We start from the raw sequence: 12137 nt of genomic DNA, 5'->3' as shown, positions 1-12137 counted from the left end.
GTTAAAATTTTATTTGAATGGTTTTGTATTTTCCAAATATAATCCTGGTAGAACCACAGAAGGTAGATCTCGGCTAACTGGATACATCTGAGAGATACCAGAAAACGCTCTTCACTCTCACATCTGAATTGGCACTAACTTGCTCCTTAATTTCTCACTATCACTACTTAATTTACTGAGGAAACTGTTAAAATGTCACAACATAAAAGAAAGAACAGCGCGTAGTGATTCAGTTCCCTTTTTCATATTTCCCATTAGCAATGTTCTTTCGGCAAATGACTCAGACTAGGCAAAGCACCAATATCAGCATTTGATTTCGGGGTATTTATAAGCATCGCATAATTTAGACACAGAATAAGATGTAAAAGAAAAGATTGTTTTTGAAGTAAACGGTGAGTGAACAAGCGTTGGGGAGATACTTTCCCTGGCGATGGGACCTTCCCAGGCCTTGCAGGAAGAAGTGCTTGGCAATATCCGTGTAAATAAAGAGTTGGACGGAAGCGTTTTCGAGTTCTTTTCAATTAATTTTTATTTTTCAATTACAGTTGACATTCAGTATTATTTTACATTAGTTTCAGGTATACGGCACAGTGGTGAGCATTTAGATGATTTACGAAGTGACCTTCCGATTAGCACCCATCTGGCACGCCACAGTTACTACAATATTATTCACTATGTCCCCTAAGCTGTACTCTACATCTCTGTGACTATTTTGCAGCTGCCCATTTGTGCTTCTTAATCCCATCGCCTTTTTCGCCCAGCCCCCCAAACCCCCTCCCATCCGGCAACCATCAGGTTGTTCTCCGTGTCTATGAGTCTGTTTCTGCTTTGTCTGTTCATTTAGTTCATCTTTTAGATTGCACACATAAGCGAAATTATACGGTATTTGTTTTTCTCTGTCTGACTTATGTCACTTAGCATAATAATACCCTCTAGGTCCATCCATTTTGTTGCAAGTAGTAAGATTTCATTCTTTTTATGGCTCAGCGATGTTCCATTGTTCCACCTCTTCTCAGTCAATCATCTGTTGATGGGCACTTAGGTTGTTTTCGTATCTTGGCCATTGTAAATAGCAATGCGGCGACCATAGGGATGCATAGATCTTCTCTAATTAGTGTTTTGGATTTCTTCAAATAAATACCTCAAAACGGAATTGCTGGGTCACATGGTAGTTCTAGTTTTAATTTTTTGAGGAATCTTCATCTGTAGTGGCTGTATCAATCTGCCATCCCACCAACAATGCACGAGATTCCCTTTTCTCCACATCCCCGTCAACACTTATTTGCTGATTTTTGGATGATGCCATCCTTACAGGTGTGAGGTGATATCTCACGTGGATTTAATTTGCATTTCTCTGATGATTCATATTGAATATCTTTTCATATGTCTGTTGGCCATCTGTATGTCCTTTTCGGTGAAATGTCTATTTAGGTCCTCTGCTCATTTTTTTTTTTATTGGATTGTTTGTTTTTTTGGTGTTAAGTTGTATTAGTTCTTTAAAAAATTTGGATACTAACCCCTTATCAGATGTATCATTTGCCGACATCTCTCTCAATCAGTAGGCTGTCTTTTCATTTTGTTGATGATTTCCTTTGCTGTGAAAAAAATTTTTAGTTGGATATAGTCTTATTTGTTTTTGTTTTTGTTTTTTCTTTTGCTTCCCTGGCCCAAGGAGATCTATCAGAAAAAATATTATTAAGAGTAATGTCAGAGAGTTTGCTGCCTATGTTTTCTTCTGGGAGATTTATGGTCTTAGGTCTTATATTTAAATCTTTAATCCATTTTGAGTTTATTTTTGTATATGGGTAAGAAGGTGGTCTCTTATCATTTTTGTACGTATAGGTCCAATTTTCCCAACACTTTCTTGAATAGACACTCTTTCCTCCATTGTATATATCTGGTTCCTCTGTCATAGATCAGTTGACCGTATAGGCACAGGTTTATTTCTGGGCTCTTTATCTCGTTTCATGTTTATTTTTATGTCAGTCCCACGCTGTTTTGATTAATATAGTCTTGTAGTGTAGTTTGATATCAGGGAACATGATACCTCCAACTTTATCCTGCTTTATCAAGATTGCTTTGGCTATTTGGGATATTTTGTGGTTCCATAGAAATTTCAGAATTATTCCTTCCAGTTCTGTGAAAATGACATTGGTATTTCGATAGGGCTGGCATTAAATCTATAGATTATTTTAGATAATACGAACATTCCAATGATGCTAATTCTTCCTATTCATGAGCAGCATGGTATATGCTTCCATTTATTTATATCTTCAATTTCTTCCTTCAATGTCTTATAAATTTATAAGTATAGACCTTGTTTTAGTTTATTCCTAGGTATTGTTTTGAGGCGATCATAAGTGAGATTGTTTTCTTAATTTCTCTTTCTGATAGTTTGCTGTTTGTGCATAAAAATGCAACTGATTTGTGAATATTAATTTTGTATCCTGCTACTTTACTGAATTCGTTCATCAGTTGTAAATTTTTGGTGAAATCTTTAGGGTTCTCTAAAAACTGTTATTATTAGCAGATGACATGTTACTATATAAATAACATATATCATGTCGCTACGTGTAGTATCATGCCGTCTGCAAATAATAACAGTTATACTCCTTCCTTTCCAATCTGGATGCTTTTGTTTCTTTTTCTTGTCTGCTATGGCTAGGATTTCTGGTACTATGTTGAACAGAAGTGATAAAAGTGGGCATCCTTGTCTTGCTTCTGATCTTAAGGAAAATGCTTTTAGCTTTTCACTGTTGAGTAGATGCTAGCTATGGGTTTGTTATAGATGACCTTTATGGTTTTGAGGTATATTCCTCTATTCCCATTTTGCTGAGAGTTTTTATCATAAATAGATGCTGTATTTTGTCAAATGCTTTTTCTGCATCTACTGATATAATCATATGGTTTTTATCTTTTGTTTTGTTTATTTGTATTTCACGTTAATTGGCTTATGGATGTCAAAATAATCTTGCATACCAGGAATAAATCCCACTTCACTGTAGTGTATGATCTTTTTGATGTATTGCTGAATTCAGTTGGCTGATATTTTGTTGAGGATTTTTGTGTCTTTGTTCATCAGGACTATTATCCTATAATTTTCTTTTTTTGTGGTGTCTTTGGTTTTAGAATCAGAGTAATGTTGGCCGTGTAAAGCGAGCTTGCGAGCCTTTCCTCCTCTTGAATTTTTTGGAATAGTTTGAGAAGGATAGGTGTTAATTCATCTTTGACTGTTTGTTGAAATTCTCCTGTGAAGCTATCCAATCCATGACTTTTTTTTCGTTGAGAGTTTTTGGTATCGATTCTATTTCATTGGTAGTAATCGGTCTGTTCATATTTTCTGTTTCTTCTTAATTCAGTCTTGGAAGATTGCATATTATTAGGAATTTATCCGTTTCTTCTAAATTGTCCAATTTGTTGGCATATAATTGTCCAAGTATTTTCTTACAATCCTTTTTATTTCTGTGGTGTCAGTTGACACTTTTCCTCTTTCATTTAGAATTTTATCTATCTGGATCTTCTCTCTTTTTCTCTTGATGAATCTGGTTGTTTATCAATTTTGTTCATCTTTTCAAAGAACCAGCTCTTGTTTCCACTGATTTTTGTATGTTTTAGACTGTCTTGTTTATTTCTCATCTGATCTTTATTATTTCCTTCTTTCTACTCGCTTTGGGCTTTGTTTGTTCTTTTCGTAGTTCTTTTAGGTGTAAGATTAGATTGTTTATTTGAGTTTTTTTCTTGAGGTAGGCTCGTGTTTTTATGAATTTTCCTCTTAGGACTGCTTTCGCCATGTCCCATCGATTTTAGGTCATCGTGTTTTTATTTTCATTTATCTCAAGGTATCTTTTGATTTCTTCCTTGAGCTCATTGTTAATCTATTCATTGTTTAGTAGCATGTTATTTAGCCTTCATGTGTTTGTGTGTTTTTTAGTTTTGTTTTTTTTCTTGGAACTGATTTCCAGTTTTATAACTTTTGTAACAGTGTGATAGGAGAAGATGTTAGATATAATTTTAGTCTTTCTAAATTTATTAACACTTTTTAAATTTATTGTGGCTTAATATGTGATCTATCCTGGAAAGTGTTCCACGTGTACTTGAAAAGAATATATAATCTGCTACTTTGGAGTGAAATGCCCTAAAAATGTCAATTAAAAGCATCTGGTCTATTGTGTCATTTAAGGCTGCTGTTTCCTTGTTGATTTTCTGTCTGGAGATCTGTCCATTGGGGTCAATTGGTATTAAAGTCCCCTCCTGTGACCATTACCTTCAGTCTCTTTTTTTATGTCTGTTAATATTTGTTTTGCATATTTAAGTGCTCCTAGGTTGGGTACATAAATATTTATAAGGGTTATATCCCCTTTATCATTATGAAATGTCCTTCTTTGTCTCTTCTTATAGCTCTTGTTTTAAAGTCCATTTTATCTGGTATAAGATTTTTAAAAATTTCTAATTGCATGAAATATATTTTCCATCCCTTTATTTTTAGCCTGTCTTTCAACTTGGAATGGGTCTCTTGTAGACAGCACATGTATGGGTCTTGTTTTCTTATCCATTTGGCTACCCTATGTCTTTTAGTTGGAGCATTTAATTCATTTACATTTGAAGTGATTATTGTTAGGTATGTAGATATTGCCATTTTATTATCCATTGTTATGTTCTTTTTTTTCTTCTTCTTCTTTCTTCTTCTTAAACATTTCATGTAATACTGGCTTGGTGGTAACGAACTCCTTTAGCTTTTTCTGGTCTATTGAAATTCTTTATCTCACCTTCAATTTTAAATAATAGCCTTGCTATGTAGAGTAACCTTGTTTGTAGGTCCTTGCTTTTATTTAAATTACTTTGAATATTTTGTGCCAACCCCCTTTGGCCTATAGTTTCTGTGGAGAAATAAGCTGACACTCTTGTGGGAATTCCCTTGTAGGTAACTGCCTTTTTAGTGCTGCTTTTAAGATTCTCTCTTTGTCTTTACACTTTGCCATTTAAATTATGATGTGTCTTGGTGTTCCACTTGCTTGGGACTGCCCGGCTTCCAGGGTCGTACGTCTGCTTCCTTCACCAGGGGAGGGGAGTTTTCGGTCACTATTTCTTCAAGTAGGTTCACAATTCCTTGCTGTCTTTCTCTGTCTGGCACCTCTACGATGTTGCTGTGTTTGATGTTGTCCCTTAAACTATCCTGATTTTTAACTTTTTTTTTCCTTTTTGCTATTTTGATTGGGTGTTTTCTGCTACCTTGTCTTCCAAATCTCTGATTCAGTCGTCAGAGGTTCCTTCTAGTGATTCCTCGTTTCGCTTACTGTATTTCTCACTTCTGACGGGTTCTTTCTTAAGGTTTCTATGCCCTCTTCACGCTCGCTATCTATTTGTCGAAGTTCTCACTGAGTTCCTCGCGCCTCCTTACAACCAGTGTTTTGAATTCTGTCTCTGATAGGTCGCTCGTCACTATTTCATTTAGTTCTTTTTCTGGTGTTTTCTCCTGTTCTTTCATTGAGAACATGTTTCTTCGTTGTTGTTGGTTTGTTTGTTTTTTTATTTCTGGCTGCCTCTCTGCGTTTGTTTCTATGTAGCAGGTCGGTGTGCTGCGTTTCCCAGTCGTAGTCAGGTGGCTTTGTGCAGTCGGTGCCCTGTGTGGCCCGGCAGCACGCTCTCCCTGGTCACCTGCACCAGGTGCTCCGTGAGTGTTCCTCGTGTGGGTCGTGTGTGCCCTCCTGTTGTAAATAAGTCTTGCTTGCTGTTGGCACATCAGTAGGTGAGATGGACCCTCAGGCTGACTGGCTGCGAGGACTGGCCGCACCCACAACATAGTTGCTGCTGTGTGGAGGTCGACCCCCCGAGGAGTGGGATTCGCCCCAGCAGAGTCTGGTGCCTGCTGAGACCACCCTTTGGGTGTGTCGCTTGTGATGCTAATTGGGTGGTGCTCTATTGTGGTCTGGAGCTGGCCACTAGGTGTGCTGGTTCTGGAGCCTCATGGGAGGGGCCCCTTTAGACCATGGTCAGCAGGTGACTGGCTCGGGGTCACTTGGTAGGAGCGACAAAGTGATCCGTGCTCGCTGCTGCCGGTGCTGGCTCTGCAGGTGCGTGCGAGAAGCCATGCTGTGAACCGAGGCCGGCCGCCACAAGTACCAGACCCGGGTCCCCTTAGCCAAGGCGCAGGGTGCCCCCGAGGCCTGCTGCCAGCTCCCAGGTGTCTGTAAGGCTCGCTGCTGACAGAGCCTCGGGCAGGACAGGAACTGGGTGGGGAGGAGTCTCAGGGAGCCACCAGCAGGGGAGAGTGGCATTCGCCTGGGTAACACAGATTCAGGTTGGCCCCAGCGCCGGCCGGGGCCACTCAGTGACTGGCATGGGGCATACCAAGGCCAGCTGCTGCCTGCTTGGGGCCCGCAGATGTTCGAGAGTTTTCCGGAAAGACCGCAGTGTGGGCCAAGGCCAGCCTCTGCCACCGCAGCTGTAAGACCCTTGGGCAGGGCCTGAGGTGGGCGGGGCGGGGCCTCGGGGAGTCACGGGGTGGAGGAGCAGAGCTCGCCTGGCCAGTCAGATTCAGACTTGGCCCTGCCTGGGGGAGCCACGAAGGGACCGTGGCAGCCGTCCCTCCAGCCCTCGCCCTAAAGCCACGTAACTCGGTTTCTCCCAGTGTCCCCCCCGACCAAAGCCCAGGATGAACGCCTACACGCGAGTGAGTCTGCGCGCTGGCCGCTTAAGAGGATGCCTCAGTTTCCCGCCACCTGCCGTCTCCCCTGAACAGAGGGAATCCTCACAGATATCCATGGCCGGGAGTTGCAGGGGCGCCCCGTCTCGGAACCGGCACTCGGGCTGGTGATTCGGGTGCAGGCTGGGACCCCTCGCCCCTCCGGGGGGACCTCTGCGATCCATCCCTCTCGGTTCTCAGTCGTCACGCATGGCTGTGGGACCAGCCCGGTCTGCGTCTGCGCCCCACTACCAGTCTGAGGTGGCCTCTTCCTTACATCCTTAGTTATAGGAGTTCTGTTCGGCTAGTCTTCTGGTGCTTCTCCGGGACAATTGTTCCAGAATTTCGTTGTGATTTTAATGTGGTCGTGAGAGGAGGCAAGCACAGCATTGCCCTACTCTGCCCTCTTGACCAGAAATCTGGTCTATTCCTTTTTCAAATAAACTTAAGTATTGCTCATCAGAATTACGTCAGTTTTGATAAAAAATAATCTTGTCCCTTTCTCTCTGATGATCCCATGCCATGTAGAACAAGAATTTTTAAAGCAAGAATAACAATGACAATAAAAGCAGATTTTCTAATCTTTTAAAAATTTTCAACAAGTGATATTTTTAATAAATTAAAGGGAAGCATTAGTATTTACTAAGCCTGAGAAGCAAAGATAACAAAAATTTCTTAACTAGCAACAACAAAGACAGCTACCTCTTCAGGTTAAGAAGGTGATGTTTTTTTAAATTGTCAGCATTCCCTGAAATGATATTATATATGCTCTCTCTTTGCACTAATTTTTATTAATGGGAAGAATCCTAGGTTAGGAAAAAAACAAATACAAAATCCATATTCCCTGGTGACTTTACTGACTGGCAAAGTAAGTAGTACATTCCAACCAAGCTCATAAAAATAATAAATAAATGTCATTTACAACTAAATTGTTGAAGTAAGGTGATGAAACTGTTTACTATTTCAGTGGGGAGATAATTGACTATTTCACGTAACCAAGCACTCTCCCCTAGAATTTTTCAGGTACTCTGGTTTTTCAGCTGCTGAAAATAGAATTGTTTTCCAAATTCGATCATTCAAAAATTTTGATGATTAATTTATTTTGCCATAAAACAGCCATATACTTTTTTTTCACATACCATTGTGATGTTTTGTATTTTTTTTTTAAAATAATATATTTGAAAGGAAATTAGTTGTCCTATAGACAGTACGAGATATTCAAATAGGAGTCAAAATATTAAGAAGAATGATAACTTTCTGTAAGCAAGATAAATTCCACACAAGGCTGGGTATTACTGGGTGTTAGCAGTCGAGTATATCTTCTATAATTCTATTCATTCTCTGTTCCCTCAAAGCACATTCAGTGTTTGCCCACGGCCCCTTAATAATTCTGGTCCCAGTTATAACAATCACACCTGCTGGAAAAACAACCCAAATTTCTTTGAGCATCTCTTTATTCCAAACATATGCTATTAGGTAGATGTCAACTGGGCAGTATAGAGATACTTTACTAGCTTCAAAAAAAATTAACAATCTGTCCAGCTCATTCTTCTCATGGCTACCAACTAAAATCCAGCAGAAAACCATTAAATTGTTAAAATACAATTCAAATTAGGCAGAATGAAGCAAATACAGTCTGCCTACCTAAGATCTCCAGAAATACACACTCGAGCTCTGAGCTCACGAGCTACGAGTTCCCGTGACATTTCAGTGAGTCGGCCTAAAATTCCTCGAGTGCCCACTGAGAACCTGGCTTCTGGTGGGTATAATATATGTTTTTTGAAATTTGGGAGAAGATAGAAGCAGAGCTCGTACCCTGCAGACATTTCTAGAAAGTCGGGTAAAGTCTTGATCATTGGCAACGGATTTCCCCAGCGTTCCTGAGAATTGGTCAAATTCTACTGAAGTTCAGACTTATAAATATTTCCCCTCCTCTTTCTGTCCTTTCGACTTATTTTTCTGCCTGGGGCATTTGTTTTATAACCAAAGCTGTATTTGTGACCCTGTTTTTAGAGCCCTTTTGAGTCAGCTGCGGTGACAGCTAACTGCAGACTCAGCCTCAGGACACAGAAATTGCAAACCACCTCAGAGGATCCACGCTCCGTTAGGCCCTTGAAATTAAAGAGTTTACTTTTACTTCCTCTTTTTTTTTTTCCCCCTGTATAGCAGAATCAGCAATAAAATCTATCTCTTCGGGAGATGAAGAATAAATAAATCAATCAAGGTATAAAATGCAAATGTTATCTAGGTCTGTTGCATCACCCCCATCTGGAAAACTGTGCACACGCCTAAAAACATGAATGCCTAACAAGGGCCATGTAGAATGCACGCATTTTTTTTGCTATTACCAGACTTCTGATTAACTTTCTGAAATAGTCCTCAAATATAACTCATGGATTCCAACTGTTGACACCGACCTAATCACTAGCCAAGGTGTCCATGATGCTGCCTCCCTGAGGATTTGGAATGAAACAAAGGAGTTCAATATCTCCCAGTGATTAAATATCTTTTGGCCAATTGTCATCCCATCTCCGTGCTCACTGTCCCCCTCCCCGCCTCCATTCCTGGGCATACCTGTCTCTGGAGATCCTCTCGTTTCCGATGGCTGGACTCAACGGCATAGGGCCAGCATCTTGTGCACCGTGTCCAAGCTGGTGGCTGCAGCCCAGCACCTAGCACAGTGTCCAACACAGGACAGGTGTTACAGTGCCCGAGCCCGTATGGAATAGAGGCAAATTAATACACAACGCCCAGCAAGTCAAGCTCCATAGGGTAACACCCAGCATCGGGACAAGTTAGATGAGCTCACGACAGGCTGGGAGCGAGTGACGAGCCGGGTCCGCTGGAGGGGAGGTGTAATATCTTCGGTCATTGCCTGAAAATTTCCCTAAGCAGTCTTTCAAGTAACGAAAACAAATGAGGTGATTCGATTTCTAAAACTTTATACAAGTGTTGAAATGTAAACTTTTAACATGCGGCTACATACATTAATATATTTTTTGATAACGATGAAACAGAGTATAACATATCACACAAAATAGAAATTGTACCAGATAATGAAATTTTCGACATGATAATTCATTAAATTGGGTATCAAATACATTATGACTATGAAAGCAGTGTCTTTGCATGGGTTTATGAATTTTGGACTCATGGAGTATTAAGAGATTTTGATTTCTCTCTCTCTCCTTTCTTTCTCTGCCCTTGTTACTTCTTCAGTCTATCTATTTCTGCTGTATACATGGAAATATGTTTACCTTGCGCTGGGTAAATAATTAAACTGGTGAACATAAAACCGAGTGACACTGCTCAGCAAATTCTTGTACAGTTTATACAAAACCAAACAATCCTGAACTCCCAGATCGTCCGAGAGAAACAAAAGCAGAATGCCTTCAGTTAGAGGCAGCGCCATCATCTCCGATTTGGGGCTGTTGTTTCTTAAATTGTCGCTTTTCTAATGAACTCCGAAACATCCTCATCAAGATATTTTATCATATCCTGCGCCCCATTTTCTAAACCCACACATTCTCTAAGAAATCGTGGCAGAGCACACGTTCTCATTTTAATGCCTGACGTATCTGCAAGGCAGAGGAACGAGTCTGTCACAGAAGCGTCAGCAAAGCTACGGGGTTATTTTCATTTTCATGTGACTCACCTTGCGTGGATTCGCGCACCTCGGCTACTGAGCCGCGACACAGGGACGGAACGCTGCCCTCAGCCTCGACGTGACCCGACACACGTTACCGGTCCCGTCCCTGCTAATAATAGAGTTAGACGGGGTTCGATTTCCCCCTTTTCTTTAAAAGTTTGCCGTAGATTCACCATCATCGCTTCTCACTTTTGCCAGCCCCCTCCCCCCAGGTAACGAAGGGATGAGGGGGCGGAGAGGGGGGCCCGGCCGCAGAAGAAAGGTCCCCACCTCCTGCGGAGTGCGTTGGCCCTGCTGTCAGCGGCAGCTGCAGGACACCGAGCATGAGCCTTATCTAGGGGCAGTTTTTGACTTAGAGGCGGTTCTTCTCGGCTGTTTCATCATCGCAGCTGTCACGGTGAAAACGTGCAGGCGGGGAGCTTCTTTCACGCGGGGATGAGGCAGGGCTTCTCCGAGCAAACGCCCAGGTGCCTGTGGAGGAGACAGAGAGGGGCGGCCCCCCTGCAGCTCCCGGGGCCCTCGCTGCCGCCCCGGGCCCCGGCTCCCGGCCGCCCAGACCCCGCGGTCGGCTGCTGTAGTCCACCTGCGAAGCGTTCTCCCTTCGCCGCTGTTCTGCTTAGTCCCCCGTGGGAACGAACGCCGGCCCCTGTCTGCAGGAGCTCGATTCTCCGTGGCCTTCGCTCGTCGGGACTGTCCGGAGTGTTCGTTGTGCCTCGGTCACCTCTGCAGGGCCAGGCACCGGACTGGACAGAGGAGGGCCCCCAGGGAGGTGCCGGCCCGCACGCCCGCCGGTGGCGGCCAGGCTCAGGGCGGGGGGCAGGCCTCAGTCTGTCCTTGCTTGCTGGCAGACTCCGCGCCCTCGCGACGACGTGTGTCCCGGCATGGGGTGGGGGACTCCGGGCGTGATGACTGCGGTGGCCGCAGCCCCGACTGTGCCTGCGGCTGCGCCGGCCTGCTGCATGCTGGGAGACGGCCCCTGTGTCAGCGCCCAGTTCCCGGGGTCACACCTCCGCTGCCCTCAGGGTGTTTCAATTTAAGTCAACCTAGTCGGGTTTTCCTGTCCTTCGTTCCATTTTTGTCTGGGGAAGTTCGAGGGGACTGACTAGCAAAGCCAACTTACAAAAAAGATAAAGTGGCCAAGGCTCCGGCTAGATCGGAATGGACCCGAATGCATCATGAACCTCAGGCAGGGGGCCACCTCTAGGCTCGGCCCGGGCAGCGGGGTGACGATGGCCCCTAAAAACCAGAGCGTGAGAAATGGGGGCAGAGGGGGCCCAGGTCCCCGTAGAGCAGACACAGAGGGGAGGTGGCCAGGTGACATCAGGGGTTTCTTTGCAAGATGACAAACCCCGGGCACCCAGAACGGGACTTCCAGAACGCTCAGTGCATGTTCTGGGGTCCCCAGAGTGTGTCCTGGGGTCCCTGGGGTAACGGTTAAGCAGTGGGCAAAATGAAACTGGATGGACCGTTAGTAAACAATCTGAAAACTGTGATTTTTCCTTGGGGACGGGGGAAGTAAAAGAAGGGACAGAGATCCATTTATTTGCTAAGAAGGACCCAGGAAGTTTTTAGACAGTATAGCAGCCATTGGGCCTGCTCTTTGAAGTCCTACACATCTAAGTGGGATGTAGTGGATTTGTCACGGTAGAAGCCTTAGAAACAGTTATTAATCACTGTGAGGACAGTAACTTCTGGCCTGAAAAGCCTCTTTAACATCCTCTCTGCTTCTTACACTCATTTATTCAACACGTATTTATCAAATGCACCTGTGCGCTGTGTCAGGTGCCGTGATGGATGTAAAGAAAA

General features: G+C 43.2%; 1 protein-coding gene across 1 annotated transcript in view; it reads right to left on the bottom strand.

The window, feature by feature from the left end:
• IL5RA (interleukin 5 receptor subunit alpha) overlaps positions 1 to 9418 on the bottom strand; it is a gene marked incomplete at its 5' end in the record, with an annotated part of 33728 nt that extends 24310 nt beyond the window's left edge. Inside the window, one exon of the mRNA XM_036219684.1 lies at positions 9257 to 9418. Coding sequence (XP_036075577.1) covers positions 9257 to 9418 — 162 coding nt within the window. The remainder of the gene's footprint in view (positions 1 to 9256) is intronic.
• Positions 9419 to 12137: the final 2719 nt, after the last annotated feature.

This window comes from Rousettus aegyptiacus, unplaced genomic scaffold (assembly GCF_014176215.1).
Source record: "Rousettus aegyptiacus isolate mRouAeg1 unplaced genomic scaffold, mRouAeg1.p scaffold_m13_p_4, whole genome shotgun sequence".
Lineage (NCBI taxonomy): Eukaryota > Metazoa > Chordata > Mammalia > Chiroptera > Pteropodidae > Rousettus > Rousettus aegyptiacus.
This window is presented reverse-complemented; position numbering and strand designations above follow the sequence as displayed.